This window comes from Pleurodeles waltl, chromosome 12, assembly GCF_031143425.1.
Source record: "Pleurodeles waltl isolate 20211129_DDA chromosome 12, aPleWal1.hap1.20221129, whole genome shotgun sequence".
Classification (NCBI taxonomy): domain Eukaryota; kingdom Metazoa; phylum Chordata; class Amphibia; order Caudata; family Salamandridae; genus Pleurodeles; species Pleurodeles waltl.
The window spans coordinates 430,156,443-430,181,526 of record NC_090451.1 but is presented as its reverse complement, the minus strand read 5'-3'; the positions used below and the strand labels follow the sequence as shown (position 1 = coordinate 430,181,526).

General features: G+C 43.3%; 1 protein-coding gene across 1 annotated transcript in view; it reads left to right on the top strand.

Moving 5' to 3' along the window:
* CMC2 (C-X9-C motif containing 2) overlaps window positions 1-25,084 on the top strand; it is a 129,671-nt gene that overhangs the window by 43,155 nt on the left and 61,432 nt on the right. Inside the window, exon 2 of the mRNA XM_069216907.1 lies at window positions 3,403-3,498. Coding sequence (XP_069073008.1) covers window positions 3,418-3,498 — 81 coding nt within the window. The 5' untranslated portion in view covers window positions 3,403-3,417. The remainder of the gene's footprint in view (window positions 1-3,402; window positions 3,499-25,084) is intronic.

The following is a 25,084-nucleotide window of genomic DNA, read 5'->3' as shown; positions in this document are numbered from 1 at the left end:
CTTACCACCGTCCACCAGCATGATCACTACCGGATTTCTTGTGGCGGAAGTCCGAAAGTGATCATAATATGGCGGACGGATGGTAGACATGGTGATGGTATTTTGGCGTCCGTCACCGCGGCGGTAGGTGGTTTTTACCACCAATGTCAAAATGACCACCAAAGTCTGTGATCTTATTACCTTCTTTGACAGTTGCACACCTGGTTGTTTAGGGCTCAGAGAAGATGGGCTCACAAACTAGAGGTGGTTGTCGTGGGGTTACCTCCACAAACTTAAATATTCTGGTCCTTTTCTCTGCCACTACTAAAGACCACTTTGTTTTGCCATCGATAGACTTTGATCTTTTAGTACAAGCACCTTAACATCTTATAGCCTCTATCTTCCAAGAATTCTTAGGCATGCTGCAGCACATTTGAGTAACCCGATTTTCAAGATAAATCTTGGGCTCAAAATCAAGACAATATTAATAGATCTGCATTGCAAAGTTAATTATTTTGTCGAAGGGTGCAGAAAGCACAGTAGAGAGCACCGACTACAAGACTATTGCATAATGCAATGTTACACATTTCCCAAGTATTGATTAAAACCTTGAATTCTGGCTATGCGGAAGGATGGATGAGGGCTCATCTTGCATATGTTCAGCACTATGTTTTCTCTGTGGTGTCTGCGGCGGATATGAATGTTTCCATGAACATGCCAGAATAGTAGAGTACCTCTCCAGGTAAAGGAGATGCTCTAACAAAACTTAGTGTCAAGTGTGGGATTTGTCAGAGGTTGTGCCTGAACCTTTGGGTTCAAGGAAGTTGAGTTTCTCCACTGGGAAGAGTTCTACATGAGTGAACAACTGCCGTTTGATGCAGAAATCCAGTCAGTCTGAGCATTGGGTTGTAGACTGATGGGGAAAAAACTTGCAAGGAGAAAAATGTGATGCTCTTCTTGGTACAGGGGATGAATGGGAATTAGGAAGGTATTTCACTTTGGGAGGTGGTGTATATGCAGATGATTACTAGTTCTAGGGTCTGACCTAGAGGGTACCAACAGGTCATAGAGCTGGTGTGGGGCTAGAGGAGCCTTTGTGAACAGAAGGAGCGTTTAAGAGGTGAAACAGAAGGGTGCTCGGCCAGAGATGCCAAGGGCAGCAAGTGTTATGAGAAGGTTTTGGGGGACTTTTCATTTAGCATTGGGTATAGGCAGTCGCTCTCTAATGACTTTTCCCTGCCTCAAAATCTTGTTCCCTTCAGTAAATTACATTTTGACCTAAATGCCAAGTTTGCAAACTACTACTGTAGATCTAGAATATTGTGTATGCCTATGACTGTAACAATGTCTGGATCCTAGTTCTAAGCCATAATGCTCCTGCATCCCCGCTTCACCGCAATTGACAGCAAGCACACTTCCAAGAGTATCAAACTTACTAGATCATTTTTCAGCATGATGTGTGCCTGTTGAATATCTTTATGCATTTAATTATGCATTTCATTTTATTTCATTAAAAAAAAAAAATCCACCTTCAGGATTTTTGTATAAGTCTACAAAGTTTGTCAAATGGAAAGCACCTACGCTCTGTTTTTCCTGGATCACATTTAAGTTTTTATCACTAACTTACATGGCGATCCACTTCAGTGCTCCCAAGTACCTGAGCAGGCAAATCTACAAATCGCATCTTACAAACTAACTGTGCTCATCTGAGATTTAGAGCCATCTATACCCAAAATCTACAAACATCTAAGTTGGCAGCAATGGAAGAGTGTCTTACTAAAATCCAGATAGATAGAGGCTTTAAGCAAGGTTGTGTACTAGCCTTGATGCTATTCGACTTACCTCTAGCAGTTCTGTGCACCCAATTGAACACTTTCCGTTCCCCTCTCCCCAAACTGGGCCATCAACTTCTAACATCATTATTACGTATATGCAGATGGCATCGTCCTATTGAATCTTTCAGGCACGGGCTCAAAAAATCGCTAAACACCCTTGATCAGTATTGCAGGACAAACATGCTGCTGATAAACCTGACTCTGTGGAAACCAACTTGTGGGCAGAAGTAGTAGCTACAAATACCTAGGGGTCTGGTTGCAGTAGCAATGGTCTCACTGCTTGCACCTAACCACCTTGAAAGCCAAAGTGGCATCTCAACTTGCATCTCTTTAGAATCTGTCTACGAATTTGCAAAGCCCAACTTTGAGCCCACTCCTCATGGTGATTAAGGCAAAGTATTTTCCCTCCCTGGCATATGGCCTGGAAACGTATCCTGGCAAGTTTGGCGATTTCATGATCATTGCCCAGAATAACGTTTTTTGCTTTCTTTTCTGTCTGTCATACAGTTCTTCACCGGCACAAATCAGATTGGAATTCGGGCTATAAGACCAAGCCTTGGTACAGGAAGGGTCTCTCTTCAAATATGCCTCTCTCCTAAGAGAGGCGCACCGAACACACTTACCGCATAAACCATTCAAGCAACTATTAAATACACAAATCAAGCGGCTATTGTAGAGCAAGGATAAAGACAAGTTTAGACTACGATCCCATTAATGGATGACTATTAACACGTACAAGGCTCCGACCGCACAGCCATACCTGGCAGAAATATTCTAAAAATCTCTTAAAATAAAGGTGCTGCACGCCAGATTTGTTCTGCCACCGGGAAGACTTCTTACACTTTCTGTGCATATGCCCCGCACTGTTACCCTGGCGGAAACTGTACCTCAAAAACAGTTTTGTCTCCAGTGGCATTAGATCATGCTGACAAGCTGTCCTATTTTGTCTGAAAGGGTTGACACCTCAACACATGGCATGCGTAGAAAAATTCATTTAAAAAGTGGAACACCTTTTGAAGCATGCGCCAAACTACTGTGATTGAGCTATTAGCTTACAACTAAGTAATATTGACAGCGCCGTTTACAAGATCAGCCTAGATGCAGAACTTTAAGGACAGCATGGAGCTGGAGGGGACAGTCTCTACTATTGCCCTTCTAATGATATACACAACATAATTTAAGTGGGGGACCAATAATCTATCTTGGTATTGGTGCTTTGAAATCTATAAGAATTATAAATCCCAGTAGGAAGTTTTTTTGTTTTTTTTAGATGATAATGCTTTTATGTTCGTTGCTGATTGCAACGATTTTTGTTAATTGTGCAAAAAAAAGTATTAAACTTAAAAGAAAACCACAAAAAAACTTTAAAAAACAAAATGTACAAATCTACACTGTCTGCAATATGTGTGTTCTCCTGACCCAGAAAACAGACGAACTCTTCTACCTCCTCAAAGTCTACAGGATAACCTATTTTAGAATCATCCCAATGAATCTGGAGAGAAATGAAAAACATGCATGGTCTAATATATTGTGACGGTAAGAATTTCGATTTTGTAGAACTGACAGGAACTAATTGTTTTGTTATCAGTATCTGCAGTTTGCCATGCATCCAGACCTGTCTCCGCATCTACATACCGAAGAGTGCAACATACTCATCAACCAGCTCAAAAAGTGCCACACAGAGGTAAGCTTGGAGGCTCAGAAATTATAGTAAATAGCGCGAGAGAAACATAGCTGACTTGAAGGCATATTTTCTGATTCTGCTAGAAAGTGCACACCCTTACTCTTGAAAGAATGTGGAATACTTTGTATTTTACACTATATTTTTAATTAATTTTGTAGAGCATGTGGGGAAATTATGCATTTATTTTCTGTGCTCTTTATATGATCTAGCTACGTATTCCTTTTTCTTTGTCTAAGAAAGGATTTTGCTTTATTCTAATTTATTTACAGGGTTTGTCACTTACCTGCAAGGAGTTCCTCTGTGAAAATGTGGGTTCAGGCCAAAAGTATTACTGCCATGCTTCCCATTAACGCTGAGAAACTGCCGAATATCAGGGACAACCATTTATTCATGTTCATTGTTAGGTTTCTCATAACGGTGCCGCAAAGTATTGCTTTTAAGAACTGTTTGCCATGGAACAACTCCTGGAAAGCCAAATAGCTAATCCTCAGCAAATCAAATACTGTTTTCATGCACAAGAAAGGGGAACAACTTTCAACGTCGTAGCACTGCTAAAACAACAAAAAAACACGCATTTCTAATGCAATCTGACTCGCATTTGCTCCAGTTAGAGCTAGTGCCGTTGTAAAGTCCTAACTGGACTTTTCTTGCCACATAAATTGAAAATGAAAAGTAAAATATTATTTGACAAAACCGAGCCGATTCAAATTGCCATGTCCGCCATGAGCATGAGCACGAAGGAGAGACACAAAAGGAAAAATAAGTTCTCACACACACACATGCTTATGCTTACACACAATCACACACACTCTTTGTCACATAAACACACTCTCACCTGCATGCATTCACACGACAAACATTTAAAAATATTTTTGACTTACCTCTGCTGCCAGGAAGGGTCATATTCTGGCTAATTGTACTTCATTTTTAGTACACTAATAGTGAATAATATATTGTTGTTCAGTTATAGTGTCATAAAATTTTTAAAAAACAAGGAATTTAGAGCTCCAGCCACTGTCCTAAGGACGAGCTACTTCTACTTCTGTGTTCCTGGCACTGAATTTGCTATCTCTGAGGCCAGAGGTCACAAATGTAGTGCCAGGGGTCGCAAAGGGCAATCCGGGGGTCGCAGCTGCGACCTCTGGTGGCCCTTAAATTACCTCAATGTCTCTGCTGTGTCCTTGCAGTAGCTTGTTTCTCGGCCATAGCCTGGCAGTTTTGGAGGGAGGAGTCTCCCACCATCTCACCTCGCTCACCTTCCTCCGCCAGAGGAATAGCAAGCAGGCAGTTATAGGTCTGTAGCCAGCATTGCTGCACCCCTAGGGAAGTGAGATATTGTAATTGTGAGGAGACTCAAAGGAGAGAAAGAATTGGCAAAGTCATTCAATCTTGCGTAGCCAGTGTTGAGCGAGTGATGCGATCGGCTTTGCAAATGCCAGACTGGCTATGTTACTTTCTATAGTTTCAATGTGGCAACCATATTGCATGACATAATTATATGGCATTGTTACATAGGATGCTGCGAAGTGAGGATGCAGTACACACTGCATCACACAACACAGCACTCGCCTTGAAAGCGCAGAAATCATTTTTTCATTGTTCTCTATATTTTTAACCTGGACAATCACTGTATGGGCTTTGCAAATGTAGATCTTTTTTAGCTGAATGAAGACAGCACTTGCTTTGCCCATTCTTGGCTTGATGTTGGTGTTTCTGCTGCCTTCTTTTCTATAACACTGCCAGGTAGGTGAAGGCCTCAACCTCTTCCAGTACATTGCCTGCAAGTGTGACTCTCTCAAAGACAGCTGTAAAGATGCAGCATGATCTACTATCCACATATTCACTAAGCATTGCAGCGTGGACATTCACGCCCAACTAGGAACCCTAGTTGGACAAACTGTATTTACAACTTTGTTCCAAATATCTTCCGTTGTTGCTGTCAAGCCACTGCTTTAGTGAGAAGGATACTGCTTTACAGACTGAGCATGCATATGATCTACAGCAGCATGTGTTGCAACGGAAACCATCACTTACCTGTACTGACTGGTTTGCAGCTTGTACTAGTGCAGGTTCAAATGCGCCCGCACATGTCCCCGGGTTAGGCGCACTGTGCGATGCTTAATTGTCAGTATCCTTCTAAATGTATTTTTCTTTTTAAGCACCAAGACTCATTACTGCTTTACATCTCTGCACTTTACTCATGGTCAAAAAGAAAAACCCATTAATGTAGAGTCCGTGTATGTTTGTGTTGTAGCAGAGGTATAATACGTTATCTTGAAACTAAAACCTTTTCTTTGAAGAAAAACTACTTGCAACACTTGCACCCAACACTAGATAGGAATCTACAGCAATACAAGCTCAAACTGATTTTAGAGTTGAGTAGTATTTTCCTTCCAAGACATCGGCAGTGGAATCTACACCCTGCACAATACAGTCATTGGTAAACAAGCTATGCGCCAAGCAAGGGGCAAACAAAGAATATGGGGGGGGGGGGCTCCAATAAAAAACAGGGAACTGAGATTGATAAGAAAGACATCTAATCACAAGCAATGACTGACTGCAGTTTTGTATACAGTGCTGTCTGTGACAGACAGCTGGAGCTAGTCTGTAATGAGACTGCAAAACACTGTAACAAGTGGCTGCCATTGAGGGGGTGCTTGTAATTGGTGGCTGCATGAAGAGGAGGCAGTAGCAGTTACCACAAGTGGGTAGAGTATCTAGGGCCATATGTACGAACACTTTTTCCCATAGACACAGAATGGGTAAAAACCTTTGCTACATCTGGCCCCTAGTGCCTACAGTGACAATATGTAACCTGTCTTCAGAGGGTTAGAGTACTGAAGGCCAGCTGAGAGTACGCATAAAATACAAAAGGGTGCCTTTTGGCCTAATTGTTCTGTATTATAAATGCATAGATGGTATGTAAATGTCTGTTTGCTGCTGTGTTGCACTTGGCATATGTGTGTGTGTCGTGAAAAATGTGTAACTAGGGAGCAACTGCTCTAGGATCTACAAGATCTGCTTGTTTTGATAATCTGAGTATGGTCCCTTTGGGTTCTGAAGCACGCTCCTTGATCGTTCAGTTTGTTACATCAGTTGGAAGCAAGTGAAATTAACATAACAACGTGCCCTGCCTTTCATTACATTTAAATTAGTGTTTTTTTATATATCTATATATATATATATATATATATATATATATATATATATATATATATGTAATATACATCTACACACAGTTATAGAACTCTGGGTATTCATTTAGCTCCTGAAAGAATTAAGAATATAGCGCTGTCCTTTGGTGTAAACAGGAGAGAGGAAAATAAATTATATAATCCTAGGCATTCACTTCACTGTGTCCCCTGTACCTTGATCATCAGAACGGACCTTGACATTGCAGTTCAGAATGTGCACTATAGAAAAACCTCACTGGTTTCAACCAGTACAATGTTACTATCTATGTACTAATATTGGCCATATGAACAATGCACATGCCGAACTGGCGTGTTTCTTGGTTCATTAATGGTATTTTGTCAGGTCATGAGTGCTAGGAGTTCATGTTTAAAAATGAGCAACTTTAATAAATACCATTAAATACAAGAATATTAATTAATGTATTTAACTGAACTACAAATGTGTATTTCAGAGAGTGGTTATCATATTTTTACTTGACCTAAATTGCCTGATTTACATGCTAAATGTTTCGCTGGCCAAGCTTGCGCGCTGGCATTTATACAAGTGAGAGCTCTGATTCAGTTCTTATTCTGCTCATCCTATCATTTGCTGGCTTATCCACCTCCAACGGTCCGTCACATTAATAAGCATAGCTGCCCAAATGCCCCTCAACATGCGCATTGTCCAACATATAAGCCTGAATTTTAAGCTAAAAGCTCCTTGTGTGGGACTTTTAATATCCTATTTTCGTGATAAATGTGGGTTTAACAATCCTACAGTGCAAATTACTGTTGGCCAAAAAATCGGGATTAGATGAAGAGACTTACTCATAGCTGACAAATGCCACGGCTACGTAACTTGTTAGGATTGACCTTAATGCGCGTACCAAAATTATGAAGTTGTGGTCCCCGATGGTGAATTGGGTGTAGGTCTCTTTTTCTCCCAAAGAATGTCCACAGTCACTATCCCCACCTTCAAAGCCCATGACGGCTACATCTTTACTAAGTTTTGGAGATAAGGCCAGGCTAGAATGCAATTGTAAATGCTTGTCACAACCCTGGCAAAACTACATGGAGAAACTGGCTCTGACATTTTGCAGCCATTCCCACATGTCAAGTTTTTTTAAACATGATATTTCTTATACCCCTCTGTTTCTTTCCCTCTTCTGACACTTCTGAATATTTTTTTCCCTAAATGATCATTTCTGTATTTTCAGAAACAGTTGTACATAAAATACCCCTTCTGCTGCCTTGATGCCTAAGAATGTAAACTACATAGTTTCATGCTTGCAGAAGTGATTTGAGTGTGGTAAACATCTGTAAGGGTCAGCGTAGTCCATTTAGGCTTATTGGACTGCTTTGTAGGAGAATAGATCATAGATTTTGATTCCTTTTGATAACCTTCTTGCAGTTGAGAGATTGTCAGTGAATCGTTACCATCAAGGACCGTGCTTGATTCGTTAAAAACAAAGTAACCTCAGGTGCCCGAATGATTTCTTAGGGCCCTGCTGAATACCACGGCTGCCTAATTTTGATTCCACTCCATGCGTGTTTCTTCCACCACAATCCAATGCTGTCATTCTATCTCACTTTTGTAGAATCTTTTTCTTCTGTGATTTTGGCCTGCGTCAGTGCTTTCCTATAGTTTGCTTTGGCATGCCAAACGGATCCTCTATTTTGTCTGTTGTTGAACACCGATGTACGGCATTAGTGCAGGTACAGCAACTACACAATAGGTTGCTCCAAGTGTATACCAACGACGCCCAACAAATGGATTCCATTTAGGGGTCCACATGGGTCACAGCTGTGAGCCCTAACTTGCCTCTTGCGAGCTTGGCACTGCCTTTGCGACCCATGTCCTCAAGGGTAGAAAAGGCAGTGTAATTAAGAGATATAAAATAGGGCTCTCTGGGCTTTGTTCACTTTCTGCAGCCTGCAAGGAATGGGGACAGTTGTGTTTTGTAAAGTAATGTAACCGTGTTTGTTAGAAATGGGGTCTTTGGTTGACAGTCAGGTTACCCCCTGTTCAAGCAAGGACCCTCACTCTAGTCAGGGTAAAAGAGAATCACCCTCAGCTAACCCCTGTTTACCCCCTTGGTAGCTTGACAGAGCAGTAGGCTTAACCTAAGAGTGCTAGGTGTAAAGTATTTGTACCAACACACACAGTAACTTCATGAAAACACTACAAAATGACACAACAACGGTTGAATCCGCGCACTTCGAGCGGCGTTGGTCACGACGTGGTGTGGCGACTTCCACGGAGTCGCGGACTTCAGCGGGGCAGCTGCGGTGTCGGGCCTGCGAAGAGCGTCGCGTTCCAGCGAAGGTCACGGCGTCGGGTGCAGGCCGGGTCACCGGATTCAGCAGCGGCATCGGTCCGGAGTCGTCCGAAGTCGATTTCCTTTGATTTCCACCAGCTTTCCTTCCAAGGGCCCAGGAACTGGATAGGGCGCCACTTGTCAGAGCAGGAGTCTCTCTAGAGACTCCAGGTGCTGGCAGAGAGAAGTCCTTGCTGTCCCTGAGACTTCAAACAACAGGAGGCAAGCTCTAAATCAAGCCCTTGGAGTTTTCTTCACAAGATGGAAGGCACACAAAGTCCAGTCTTTGCCCTCTTACTCTGGCAGAAGCAGCACTGCAGGAAAGCTCCACAAAGCACAGTCACAGGCAGGGCAGCACTTCTTCCTCAGCTATCAGCTCTTCTCCAGGCAGAGGTTCCTCTTGGTTCCAGAAGTGTTTCTCAAGTCTGTAGATGTGGGTGCCCTTCTTATACCCATTTTAGTCTTTGAAGTCACCTTTCTTCAAAGGGGACTCACACCTACTTGTGAAATCCTGCCTCGCCCAGGCAAGGCCTCAGACACACACCAGGGGGTTGGAGCCGGCATTGTCAGAGGCAGGCACAGTCCTTTCAGATGAGAGTGACCACTCCACCCCTCCCTCCTAGCAGAGATGGCTAATCAGGAAATGCAGGTTACACCCCAGCCCCCTTTGTGTCACTGTCTTGTGCGAGGTGAAAAACATTCCAACTGTCAAACTGACCCAGACAGGGAATCCATAAACAAGGCAGAATCACAGAATGGTTTAAGCAAGAAAATTCTCACTTTCTAAAAGTGGCATTTTCAAATGCACAATCTTAAAATCAACTTTACTAAAAGATGTATTTTTAAATTGTGAGTTCAGGGACCCCAAACTCCACATGTCCATCTACTCTCTAGGGGAATCTACACTTTAATCATATTTAAAGGTAGCCCCCATATTATCCTATGAGAGAGACAGGCCTTGCAACAGTGAAAAACAAAATTGGCAGTATTTGACTGTCAGGACATATGAACCACATTACTATATGTCCTACCTTATCCATACACTGCACCCTGCCCTTGGGGCTACCTAGGGCCTACCTTAGGGGTGCCTTACATGTAAGAAAGGGGAAGGTTTAGGCCTGGCAAGTGGGTACACTTGCCAAGTCGAATTTACAGTGTAAAAATACACTTACAGACACTGCAGTGGCAGGTCTGAGACTTGATTACAGGGTTACTTGTGTGGGTGGCACAACCAGTGCTGCAGGCCCACTAGTAACATTTGATTTACAGGCCCTGGGCACCTCTAGTGCACTTTATTAGGGACTTAACAGTATAACAAATATGCCAATCATGGAGAACCAATTACGTACACATTTTAAACAGGAGCACTTGCACTTTAGCACTGGTTAGCAGTGGTAAAGTGTCCAGAGTACCAAAAACAGTAAAATCAGAGTCCAGCACACATCAACAACCTGGTGAACAGAGGCAAAAAGTTAAGGGAGACCACGCCAAGGATGAAAAGTCTAACAGTGTTAAAACCATACACTACAACAAGATGCTGCCATTGTACACTCTTTGTGATATGGTGGCTTCGTTCTGAGGTGCCCCTCGGATTACTTTGCAGCCTGGGCACGAAAGCGCTAAAAAGTCATAAAATAAAACGTGGCAAACTTGCAATTAGGCTTCACCATGTCTCCGGCTGTCCCTAGTGCCCTCAAGGGAAGGGGAATATGGACGATGCTAGAGAGAGAGGACTAGGGGGAACTGAAAGAGAAAGAGGGCACTGCACAGAACAGTTGGGAGGCAGAAAGACAAGGCACGTGTGTGCATGCGCATGAGGGAGAATGCAGAGAAATGGAGGAGACAGAAAAAAGTGTGAGAGAGATATGCTTGACCAGATGAGAGGGGTGATAGAGGCGCAGAGACATGCAGGAAAGGGACTAGAAAAAGACGGGAAAATTAGTGAAGGGGTTGGAAGCCAGTGAGAGAGGTTTGAGAAAGAAGCAGACTGGTGAGAGACAGCTCAGAGTGAAAACAGACAGAAGAGAGAAAGAGACAGATGAAAATAAGATGTACTAGAAAGACAATTGAGAAAGTTGAGGAGGATAAGCGGGTGGAATAGCTTGTATACTGAAAAGAGAGAGGTGGAGAATATTGAGAGAGGCAATAATGAGACAGATGAAAGAGACGGAGAGGGATAGACAGGTGGGAGACAGAGGGTATAAAAAGAGCAGATAAGTTATAACGAAACAGCTGGGAAAGGGATGTGGGGGAAGGATAGATGAGAGTTAAAGAGGAGATACAGAGAGGTGTGAGAAAGCAAAAACTGAGAGAGTGAAGCGGGAAACGGGTGAGAGTTAGAAGAAACAAATAGATGAAAAATGTAGGTGGGAGCGTAGGGGAGCCACGTCGGAATTGATAGAGAGAGACAGGGGAGACATGAGAAATAGATGGCCAATAGGTGGAAACAGGTGAAAAAAATAGATGATAGAGTCAACGGCTCGGAAAGAGAGGGTGAGGCAGAAGAAAAAGGGTCAAATGATAAAGACAAGGGGGGTTAGAAAGATGAGATCTTGGAGAAACAGGAGAGGGAAAAATGGCAGTAAAGAGGAAGAGAGGGACAGGAAGACAGGTGAAATGAGAAATGAAGCGGGGAGAGGACAGTGACAGAACAGGACAGATGTGAGAGCGAGCAGTGCAGAACATCCTGGCACTGAGCATGACAGAACTTGACTCCTTACCCTTCATCTGTCTTAGTGGACTTTGAACACCCAAAGTTCCTCACCAAAAGTTAGAAATGTGGGAATCATCTACCAAATGATCTCTTATTTATGTCCCATGTTAACAGTTATAGGGGCCAATATTCTGTTTCTGTCTTTTGAAAAATAGTCCTGCTTCTCCAAACCAACCACTGAATGGAACGCGGGAGAACATTGATCTCGGCATGCTAGGAGTACTAGTGTGATTTTTACAGATGACTCCTAAAATGTGCCTCATTGACTTCAAACTCTACAAAATCGGGCAGTGAGTTGGTGCAAGAACCTTTGCTGACAAGACCACATGAAACCAGCAGGAAATGCCTTGCGTGGGCTCCCACGAGAAGTAAAAATCAGTTCTAAGTACTTTGTACTGTCTGCAGAACTTAGTGGGGGAAAGGTCCCAACTACCTTAGCTCACTTTCTCTTCATAATATAGTTACTAGAAATTGTCGCTCCACAACCACAAATCCCTTCACACAATGTGCATTCCATTGGCTGATACACCAAAGCTTGGCTTTTCCGAGCACTAAACTATTAAATTCCTTGATCCCACATCTGAGAGTTGAGGTGAACTACTCACACTTCATAAAATTGAGTCATTCACACTGTCTTACAAAATACCTCGCTCACAAAGGAGTTGTGACGGAAGAACATTAGAAAAGGTGCCATTTTACTGTTTATCTTTTGGACTCTCATACTTTCAGAAGATGTTAAGTGCTTAGAAATATTTGCAAAGAAATACTTAACGGGCTCCTAAATGTCTAAATCCATAACTAATCGTAAGGTCTGATCCGTTCATCAAAAACATGCTTCATTTGGCAAGTGTAGCCCTCAGCTTGTTTGGACTTATTACTATGACAATATATCTCATTACTCAGGCATAAATGCATAAGAATGAGGCACTGCACTGGATTCTTCGTCCAAAATTAAACCAATTCTCAGGCGATGTGACAGAAAGATGTATCCTCCTCAAGCTTTATATCTGAAGTTGCTATTGTGGAATGCCCTCCGCTATGTACATGTAGTAAAGCTGTTCAGGCTGGAGTGTTTGCGAAATGTTTATATTTAATCCCTTTCTAAGCCATCCTTTGCATCTAAAACGTCTGCTAAGATTTCTAACAGCGCCACATTTGAAGTCATTGCACTCCTTCTTTACTCGAAGTTGCTCCATCTGAGGATGGTTTTCTTGGGTATTGCGTTAGCCAGAAAAGTAAGTATGCTACGTGCAGTCTGCTTTTTATCCATTCATGGTGTCCTCAAAAGCTAGAGTGTCATAGAGTTTAACTATTCTCGCCCAAGCTGTTTCGGATTTTCACAGGACATCTCACTACATATCTCTCTGCACCTCTTGACGATTGAGGAGACACTTCTAGGGATATAGCCCGGAATCCTCTTGGCCACTAGCTTGCTACTAAAATAGTTCTGGATCAAATCTGATGCATGGGAATGGGTACATATAAGAAATCTGTGGGAAGCTGCATGGTCCAAGGAAATACAGTATGTTACTGAATGTAGACCGCTTTTATGTATATACTCCATGTCAAGACGTGTTTAGAGCCCAGTAAAGCTGTCTGTATAGTTATTTTATTTATATTGATATATAGCTTAAACTTGTTCAGCTATTCTGAGAAATTCATGTGTAACGAGATGCGCAGGGGGTTATGACAGGGTTAAACAATTAAGTATATCTGGATGGTTAGAAGACTTACAAACTTGGTCCCTGTGTCCTGAAATGTATATGTATATGTGTGTGTGTGTGTGTGTGTGTGTGTGTGTGTATATATATATATATATATATATACATATATGTGTGTGTGTGTGTGTATGTATATATATATATACATATAGTTGCAGGGTAGGGAAACCGTGGTACTTATGGAGGGTGGGGATTGGGAAGAGAGCCAGAGGGACAGTAATTCCCCCCCCCTCCCCCCCTCCAGGGCTCAAATATGTAAAATTACTCCCTTGGCACACTCCAGCAAAAGCAAAAGTACTGCAGCACCACTGCACTACCACCTCTCAATCCCCATGGTACTGCAGGACTATGCAAGCTTTATTGGTCACCGTGGTACTGATGGAGGGTGGGGATTGGGAAGAGAGCCAGAGGGACAGTAATCCCCCTCCCCCCAACCTCCAGGCTCAAATATGTAAAATAAAAAAAGTCGCTGGTACTCCCTTGGCACACTCCAGCAAAAGTACTGCATTACTCCTGCACTACCACCTCTCAATCCCCATGGTACTGCAGGACTATGCAAGCTTCATTGGTTGAAACTAGAACGGTCCTGCATTACAACTGGGTGGGGGGGGGGGTGAAGCTCAAGTGGCAATACTAGAGGAGTACAGCGAAAATGAGAAAAAAAGATAAAAATAAAATGTGGTTTGGGCATCTGTGGGGAAGTAGAAGTTTATAGAATTTGGCCACAGGGCCTAACTGTAGGTCAAAGGCCATGCACAGCTGGGGAATTACCGCTTACAGGGCTGGGCACATGCCCTGTGGCTTAGCCTCTGGCAAAGCCAATGTTACTCATGGCAGATGCCTGTATACAGATGGGTGTTGGGCACTGTAGTGATAGGTTGTATTAGAAGGTTAAGGAAGCACGTTAGGTTCCATGTGCTTGACGAGACATAGAATGTGATGGGCATTCTTAAGCTAGAGACAGTTGATGCCGGATGTATCTCCTAGGAGAATAAATACAAATAACTAACTTGCCACTAGTAGTGAGAGTTTCACTACAGGCACCCATGGTTGGGGTAGATGGAGTACCTGGCCATAGGCCACTCCATGCTTCCAGCTCCTTGCTGCACATGTCCAAAAGTTAAATAGGACAAGAAAACTGAAAGTAACTAAAAAAAACTAAGGTTAAAGTGATGTTATAGTTGGGTATCGTAGAATGAAATTATCTTGCATTAAATAAACCTTATTAGCCCCCTGAACAAAAACGAACGTTAAAGTAATGTTATAGTTAGGTATGGTAACATGATCTTAGCTTATGTTAAAAAAACATTGTCAATTCACTGAATAAAACAAGGGTTAAAGTGAAGGTATGGTTGGGTATTAAAATAACACAAAACTACTGATTTAAAAAAACAAAAAACTTCACCAGTTCTGATTTACTAAGCTAATGATAACTTGTTCCCCAACAGTGCACTGCTTTGGACCTCAAATATTACATTGAAAGATTCTACGACTATCTTAACAATTCTTGAAACAGCGTTTTTGCTTAACGCAGTGAATCCATAATCAAAGATGTCCACACCAGGGAGTGGCTTATGTTCAATGATGAATCTTTGATACATGTTCTTCTTAATCATGCTCCGTCATCCTACTTACCCTTCTTTGCCATTGGATCCTTTTTATTTCTTGCCCATGTTATTTCCTTCATCTGTGTTTTTTATATTTTATTTTGTTGATTTGCTAGTGTAAGGCTTCGTCATGTGTAACACACCATAGATCTCTTATTGGATTGGTCTATAATCCTGCCCTCTTAAATTATTTGACAGTGGAGGATCAAATTATGCGGTGTGGTTGATTAATTAGGTGGAAATAAAAGCCAAATTAAACGGCCTAAAATGGCATATTCTGTGTGACCATCAATTTGCTGTCATTTTACAACCCTTCAATAGTATGTGGACAAAATGCTTCTCAATAGTTTCACATTTAGTACTAGTTTAACATCATGCTACAGCAAACGGTAACAAAAAGGTAACCAGTTAACCTTTGCAATTGGTATGAGGCATCTCAAGTGGTTCTTTTTATTTAGTAACGTTTGATCCATTTGAGTGAGAACCATTTCTTGTGCTTGAAATCAGTACATTATGCAGCAGCTGGTTGATTATATGACAAATGCTGCCAGTGAATAATTGTGCAGAAAACACCAGCCACCCAATCGCACAAACCCAGTGGCCTGGTATATAATGTAGTTCATATAAGATGCCTCTTTTCTGCGCTCCTTTGTTCGTTTAAAGACTCTTTGATTCTAGTTTTATTAAGTTTGTTTAAATTCCAACTGAGCTGTCCTTTTCCAAATCCACCTTTAAATTATTTATTTTTATAGTTGGGGGTAGTCTTTGTGGGCCCCCAGGAAGTTCTTGGTCAATTTGGGCCTGATTACGACCTTGGCGGAGTGGATTACTCCGTCACAAACGTGATGGATATCACACCTGCTGTTTTAAAAGTTCCATAGGATATAATGGAACTTGTAATACGGTGGACGGGATATCCCTCACGTTTGTGACAAAGTAATCCCCTCCACCAAGGTCATAATCAGGACCTTTGTCTCTTAAACAGAGTTTCTAGCAGTTTCAATCAATTACGTTTTTCTTAGAAAATTTTACTATTCACGTTGCTCACTTTTTAAGCAATAAATTATGTTAAAGCATTTCCTACGCCTTTGTCTATTTGCAGTTAATCTTCCCCAATTTCACCAACTTATATGGCTATTGTACATTCTTCTTTTGTATATTAGTTTTTTACATTTCCGAGCGTATAGTTTAAACTTCAATGAAAATGCATTACATGTGGTTCATTTAACTTTTCCTTCCTTCCTTCCTTTAGGTAACACTATTCTATTAAAAAATCAATATAACCGTTTCTGTAAACTTTTTGCCAAAGATCAGTCCTTGACCATGCTGTTTTTAAGAAATTCCATGGTGCTTTTGGGAGGGTTTTCTGGCACCTTTTACAGAACCTCTTCAACTCTGATATATTGGCAGCTGCATAGCATTCATAAATTGTTTGGACTGATTTACTTTGTGTCTGAAAACAGTACAATGGAAGCAGTGGCCTTTGTCATCATGCCACATTTAATGAACATGCAAGAAAACATCTCCAAAAAGCTGTGTCTCTTTAAGTTTGCCTTGGAAAGGTGTTTGTAGGTTGATCAAAATAGAAAGATGTGGGGGGGTCAGGGGTCTGATATGTTACTTCAGCTATTAGAACTCCCTGGGGAGTTTTTGGGTAGTGAGGAACTGCTGGATGAATTGACATCAGATTTGAAGCAGAGGTTGCAGGTTACTCTGACAGGATTATTTGGCCACTTTCATGCTTTGGGATGGCTAAAAACTGTTGTGGGTTGGGGGTGTGCAGAGAGTACTGCTAGAGACAATGCCCTGTTGAAGGTAGCTGCAGCACTGGCTGCAGGTTATGCCATATGTATTCTTAGAGGACAGGCACCGCCCAGTGCACTTTGCTTGGTGACTACAAGCCATAAGCTCTAGGCAGGGGAACTAGGCACAGTGCATCACAGACATGGCCACAGAAGATGGGCCCAATTACAAGTCTGGCGGTTACTAGACCGCCAGACTTGCACTGGCGGTCGGACCACCGCCAATGCAGATTTCAGAGCGCCACATTATGACCACGGCGGTCATGCTGCACTGGGTCCGCCAATACCGTCAGGATCAAAGATCCCGGCGGTCTGGCGGTTGTGGCAGTCCTAATCCTCCAGGGCAGCATTGCCCAAGAGATTACTACCTTGTTCTCTGCCCGCGATTTCATGGTGGTAGCAATGCCATGAAAGGGCTGGTGGAGAACGGGAGCAGGGGGCCCCTGCACTGCCCATTCCAAGTGTACGGTCCGTCTGGCCAGCACCCTGCATTCTACACTATTGCCGCTGGCTTGATTACGAGCCAAAGACAACGCTGTAGGGTGTTTCCTGCTAGGCCAGCAGACGGAAATTCAGGTTTCCGCCTGCTGACCTAACGGGAAACTCTCAATGGGCCCGGCAGGGAGGTAGCCAATGTGGCGGCAACCTCTCTATCAGAAGTGCGACGGACAACCAAACCCGTCCGCCAATCTCGTAATAAGGCCCTATGTCCCAAAACATGGGCAATGGCAGCTTGCATGCATATAAGCTCTGAACTTAAGATTCAGCTATGTCCTGTATTCTCAACCCACCACACAGGGACTCTGGCCATGTCTTGTGACATACAGGCATGTAGGGAGTATAGATGAAGTAACAGGCTAATTAGTTGTGCTTCCAAAGTGTATGTCTTTTTGAAAGCACAGAAAAATTAAGAAACAAAGTTTTGTGTTTTTAGGACGGAAACCCTCACCCCCTTTGGGTGACATGCTTCATCATTGGGTTCCTCCTCATAGCACTAACACAAATGGTAGTGGTGTGAGCTACAGCTCTACCAGAAATGGAAATGAGCTCTTTAAAATGGTGTGTCTAGATGAACTGCCTCTTCAGGCAACTGACTTTTGGAAGCCTTTCCCTAGTCTCTCTACGGGTTGCGAGTCAGGGCCAGCATACCCTTTCTTTATGGATGCAGACAATGATAGTCAAAGCCACAATGACCGTGGACTAGGGTTTGTGCCATTGAACTTATGTGCACTATTTTCTTTTTTCTTTTGACACATACTTTACTCAGAGTGAAAGGTTTTAAATATTCGGTCCTGAAGAATGCCATACACCTCCTTCTAAGGTCATTAAGATTTGCTGAAACATTTTGACACCACTGCCACACACCGAGTGAAGTCACATCCCCTCTGGTATTTTTAATGTGCCCCAAGGGGCATTTATTCAAACTTTGGCTAGGTCCACTGTGAAGCATTTTTAATTTCCCTTCACGTTCTTCTCATTTACACTCTATCCTCCTGCTAACGCGTCCCTTTATGTTAATTTATTACACATTAGGACTCGTTTTAGGCCAATGAATCTTGTGACCCGGTGGAGAGACACCCGTAGGACGAGATAGCTAATCAATATGTCAAGCAATATATCAATAATGTCATCAATATTTATCGCAACAATGCACTTTACTTTGGTTAAAGACATTAATCAAATGGACGACGCAACCATGACCTTTCAGTCATGAATAACCACACCTTTTAATAGAATTTTATGTATTTTATTCCCTATTGGTTACAATCTACGAGCAAAAGGGTTAATCTCAATACCAAGAAGCATAATATCATAGTCACGATATAGCAACTGTGATAAGATTTCATTAATGCAAGAATCACAAACATCAGAACATAGCACGGCGTAAACATAGATCAGAATACAGCAGATGTCATATACGTGTCAGTTCAGCATAGCGTAATGTCAGTCGTTTGTCTATTTGCGTCAGTCTAAGTGAACTCCTGTCCTAACCACTGATTAGCATTAGCATGTTGTGCTTCATGCAAAACTATTTAGAACACCAATTTGGAAAACATCTAGCTATGGTCTCTCTCAAAATGAGAAGTTGGTACCTAGAAAGGAAAAGCAAACAGACAAATTACAAATTGCATTGTCATAATTACCCTCCAAGGATTAGGTCAGCACACAGGATCAGTCTTCGTCTTCAGGACATCAGTCAAAACTGCATCTTTCTAAACTCAACTAAAGGCACAGGGGACACTTCCCTCATAAGGAGGAGAAGTGTAAAATGGGCAGTCTATGGGTGAAGATGATTTTAATAAGTCTCAAAGTCACCAAACAGAGTGACAGAGTTTCTGGATAAAATCGATAGCATTCCCTACCTAGTTCTAACGACCCTTCTGTGGCATGGGTTTTTATCCCTTTTTCGTAATACATTCCCCCAAGATTCTATTGGACATTTACTATACCCCACTATCTTTAACCTATCAAATTAAACATTAGGTAATACCAATTGTCACCCCACATTTATTCATAGCATTTTGATTGGTCTTCATAAGTGACGTCTTCGGAGGTGGCACGTCCGGTGTTACTTCATATCTTGGCACGTCTTCTCGGGTCAGCAGTTCCATTGTCCATCGGTTTAAATGACCTTGTACATTACATTCATCTACATTTGTTTCAATTTGTATACAAATCTTAAACCAAGGCACCAAATATGCGCTTGGGAACAGAATCACAAAGATACATTCATCTTCCAAGTTGAAGTAAAAGAACATTTGCAGGGTCATGGCCCTTTGCGAGTCAGCACACTGGAAAACAGAAAAATGCATTTAATATGAGAGCTAAGCAGCTAAAAAAAAAACACAGCTCATGCTAACTTAAGGCCTATAAGATTTTTTTTAAATATAAATGCAATATCATAAATGTTAATATAAACTTAATTAATCATAACATGAACAATTTTACTCATCATTATTAGTTTGCGTATACATTGGTGGCCACACACCGTAGTCATAATTCAAGTGCACGTTTAAGCCAAACCGCAATTATTATTGTTTTCTATGTGGCATCGTTATACATTAATATATATATGTTTCATGTTAATATAGATTATATAAACTACGCTCTCTCACTCCCTAACACCACACACCTCACATTGGTGTAACATGTGACACACCATTCTCAACTGCTTATCTCTAACTTAACTCTGACCAATGCACCAGTCAGCACCACTGGTAACCTGTGGAGAAGTGTGGCTCAATGGTTAGAGCGGCAGACCCTGAAGCAGAGATCTGGCTCAAGACCAGGGTTCAAGTCCCGCTTCGGCAGGTCTTGGGCTCAATTCCCCTTGACCAGATAATTCTCGCCTCGGGGCCTAATCTAATTCATGGGTCCCACTCTGCAACTCTGGGCAATAGCTTGCTTAATATCCACAACGGCCCCAACAGCGCTTGGATGCCTGGCTTCACCCTGGGGGTGCTCAGGAGTGGGCGCCTCACAGGGAAAAAGCCAGGAGGGGTTCCATAGCGGTATGAGTACAGCGCCTTGAGACCCTAACGGGTGAGTAGTGCGCTATACAAGTGCTAATTTACATTTTTATTTTTTTTACCTGCATTTTTGCTTTCTAAATAGAGGTGCTATTCGATATTCATCCAAGTCTCATGTTTTCAAAAAAGTCCTCCTGAAATACTTCATTAATAGGTGGTTAAAATTACATTGTTGCATCATAGTAAACATCTGTAAGATCAGCCATTCATTGATTCCATGTGCTAAAGTTTGTTATTGATCTAATGGACAGGCACAAACTATGTTAGGGTTAGTTGTACAAAAATCTAGATTTGTGATTTCCTAATTTTGATTCTTACTGAATCACAATTAGGAAATTACAGTTCCTGATGTAAGAAAATGTGCATCTTTTAAAAAGCAATTCCTAGTGGGTCGCAATTCGACCCACTTCATCCATATTAATGAGGTAGGTCACACTTTCAGAACCATTAAGAATCAAAGCTGTCACAGAGATTGTCGCCTGCTGAGGTCAGCTCCACAACCAGGTCTGTGACAGCTTTTTAATAAAGCAAACTTGTTTTAATGCAGCCCGTTTTCCTTGAAGAAAAACAGGATGTACTTAAAAAGAAAAAATGAAACTTTAAAGTGTAATTTTTCCAAGAGTAGGCAGTGGTCTGGGGGACTACTGACTGCCTCCTCTTAAAAAAAAAATATATATATGTTTTTATATTCTCAAAGGAGAGGGGGTCCTTTGGGCTCCCCTTCTTATTACCGGATGGTTACTAAGATCTCTTAGTAGTTGGTAAAAAATGAATTTCTGATGGATACAAATACCTGTGGATTCCTCACCTTGTGAATTCTCCCAATGCGCCAGCATTCTACTGAAACTTTCTTACCAGCTCTTCACGTCAACGAGGAAGTCACAATTGCACGGCTCCACATGCGACTCTGACAGTGCCTTTAACGCTAACAGTTTTCTCCCAGCTCTAGAGAAGCTACTGTTTCGAAGGTGTCTTATTGTACCTGTTAAAATGCCTCCTCCTAAGAAGTCAGGGTTTAAACCTTGTCATGAGTGTGGGTTCGTATGTCTGTCACGGACCCTCATGATGACTGTTTATGGTGTCTTAGTTCATACCACAATGTAGAAGTGTGCGTGTCCTGCCAGAGGATGAATCCAAAGGCGCTGAAAGAAAGAGAAGCTAAGCTCTTTTTTGCTAAAGCGAAGAAAGGACACAGAAGTCACGGAAGGTCCAAGACAAGGGTCTCGTCATCCCATAAGTCATCGAGGTCACACAAGAAGCGGCACCGGCACTGCTCTTGACGTCGTTCTTCTGGAGATCGGTTTCTATCTTGGTCTCCATCTAGAGGGTGTTGTGCGGCATGGGAGGTTAGTCCTACTGTAACTCCCCAGCCTCAAAGTCCTCAGTTTTCTCCGGTGCCATCACTCATCGAGGTGGTCGAGTCCCCAGCGAGTCCTCCAACTCACTTTTCTCCTGGGGTTCAGGAGTCAGTGGTACAGGTTCCGGATCCGACCTAAGCGCTGCATGAAGGACAGAGGTTTCCTGCCCTCCCGACTTTTCTGAATGCCATGTTCAGTATCTTTAATAAGGCTGTGGCCCCTGCTCGTCCACCGGCTGGTCCCACGGATCCTTTGCTGTTCTCCTTGGGCTCTCCGTCTCCGTACAAGTTGGCTACGTTTGTGCCTTTTTATCAGGCTGAGGGTGCTGGTTCGGCGCCGATGACATAGCCTCATAGGCCAATGGCACCAATGACGTCGCCTCATATGCCGACGGCGCCAATGGAGTCAACTTGCGGGATGGGTCCCTGTCGGGCCGGAGTGCATCTCCTTCTTCTCCCTTACCGTGCCCATCTCTTTTGAAGCCGTCGACGTCGGCTAACACTCTCTCGACGCCGAGGTTGGAGGCGGGGTTAAGGTCGAGGAGGAGAGCGTTGAGTACCAGAAACAACTATTGAAGGAAGGAGAGATTGCTGAGCCCTTGGGAGAATGTCAGGGCCTGGATTCAGCTAGTGGGCTGGACACCTCCTCTGAGTAGGATCTTTCATCCCCGGCGGAATTTACGGAAGAGGCAGCTTCCTATCATTCTGTCATTAAGAAGGCTGCTGATTTTTTGGAGCGTCCATTGCGAGCTGCTAAAGTTAAAACAAACATTTTGACTGAAGTTTTACATCCTTCCTCTACTTCAGCGGAGCCCCTGCTTCCTTTCAATGATGCTCTTATGGAGCCTATTTTAGAGGTTTGGAGAAAGCCTGTTACATCACCAGCTGTGTCCAGAACTGTAGCAAGGAGGTACAGGGTTGCTCCTGGGGATCCAGAATTTTTGTCCCAGCATCCGACTCCTGAGAGCTTGGTGGTCCAGGCTTCTTGTTCAACTCGTTCTGCACCTTGTTCCTTTCTTTTTACTCCATCGGACAGGGAGTCCAAGAGGATGGAGCAAGCGGCTAAAAAGACCTTCTCATCTTGCACTATGGCCCTAAAATCGGTCAATGCTACCTGTGTGTTGGGTAGATATGTACATGCCCTGATGGACACGGCTAGAGCTGTAGTGCCTAACTTGCTGCAGGATATGCAGGGGCAGTCGGCTAGCTCCTGTTCAACACCCAAGCTGTGGCCAAACAGATCATCCAGTCTGGTCTGGATACTGCAGACTCAGTGGCCAGGGCAATGGGTACTTCAGTGGCCACAATGAGGCATGCATGGCTAAGGTCTTCTGGGGTTCGAGTCCTTTTGTCAAAAGGCACAGTGGTTGGTTCCAGAGCAGGAAAGGGGTCAAGGTTGCTATTCAAGATATTTCCTGATTCCCAAGAAGGATGTTCGGTTGAGACCTCTCCTGGATCTGAGGATTTTGAATTGGTTCCTCAAGCAGGAGAAATTCAAAATGCTGACTCTGGCGCAGGTGCTTCTGGTGTTGAACAAAGAGGATTGGATTGTGTCTGTCGACTTACAGGATGCTTATTTTCATATCCCCATTCTCAAGTCACACAGGAAGTATCTCCGGTTTGTGGTGGGGTCTCAACACTACCAGTTTGCGGTCCTTCCTTTCGGTCTTACTTCCGCACCTCGAGTCTTCACGAAGGTGATGGCGGTGGTTGCAACAAATCTCAGAAGGAAGGGAATATCTGTATTCCCTTACCTGGACGATTGGCTGATAAAAGCCAAGTCCCCAGAGCTTGTACTGTATCACCTCCAAATGACAACACAGTTGTTATTCAGCCTGGGTTTTACTGTAAACATGCCCAAGTCTCACCTGGAGCCCTCTCAGTGCCTCCTGTTCATAGGAGCAGTACTGGATACAACATTGAATCAGGCCTATCCTCCGCCTCAGTGGATTCAGGACATTTAGGCATTGATTCCAATGTTTTAAAACGGAGCATTTGTTCCAGTCTTCTAGGTCCTACGTCTGCTTGGTCTGTTCACTTCTTGCATTCTGTTAGTCACTCATGCACGTTGGCACAGCAGGGCTCTCCAGTGGTACCTCCGCAAGCAGTGGTTTCAGCACAAAGGGGTCTTGAGGAGTCGATAACGATCTCCAGAGATACTGCAACAGATCTACGATGGTTCCCAGGGAAGGCCGATTTCTCTACCACCACCGGTGGCCATGGTCATAACGGATGCTTCCACTCTAGGGTGGGGAGCACATTTAGGGGACCTGGAGATCAAAGGTCTATGGTCTCCAGTGGAACAGATGTTTCACATCAATCTGGTAGAGTTGCGGGCGATACGTCTGGCTCTCCAGGCCTTCCTCCCATCCCTTCGCGGCCAGTCAGTTCAGGTCTTGACAGACAACACTGTTGCGATGTGGTACATCAACAAGCAGGGAGGGGTAGGGTTGTACCTTCTCTGCAGAGAGGCTCTGGTCCTGGTCTCAGGACCATCTGATTTGCTTGATAGCAAAATATCTGGCTGGGATTCTCAGCGTTCGTGCGGACAGTCTCAGTCGGCATTTCTCGGCCGATCACGAGTGGTGTCTCCATCCAGACATGGTCCTTCACATCTTCCGGATGTGGGGTTTTCCACAGATAGACCTGTTTGCCACTCGGGAGAACGCACACTGCCTGTCATTCTGCAGCCTCCAGTATCCGGTGCAAGGAACTTTAGGGGACGCGTTTCAGATGTCTTGGTGCAACCAGTTACTTTACGCATTTCCCCCCATACCCTTGATTCCTCGGGTTCTGAGGAAGATTCATCAAGATCAGGCTCAAGTCATTTTAATAGCTCTGGTTTGTCCGAGAAGGGTGTGGAACACAGACGTTCTCCAACTCTCACTGTGCCCTCCGCTCTGTCTCCCTCACAGGGCAGACCTCCTCTTGCAGTCGCAGGGGCAGGTTCTACACCCCCACCTCCAGAGCCTACACCTACATGCCTAGAGATTAAACAGGGCAATCTGAGTTCCTTTTCTCTCCCGACAGAAGTGGTGGATGATATCTTATCGGCCAGGCGACACTCCATCAAGACTGTTTATGCCGGCAGATGGGCAAAATTTGTTGCTTGGTGTGGAGAGAGACAAATTGATTCCTTGAAAGCCCATTTGTCTGATGTTTTGATGTTTGCCTTTGCTTTAGCACAGAAAGGTTGTGCACTTGTGACTGTCAAGGGCTATTTATCAGCGCTCTCAGCCTTTCTGTGCCTTCCTGATCAACCTTCCTTGTTTAAATCGCCTATAGTTGTTCGGTTCTTGAGAGGCCTCACTAATAAGTTTCCTCCCACTTAGTTTCTCATGCCTCAGTGGGATTTAAATTTGTTT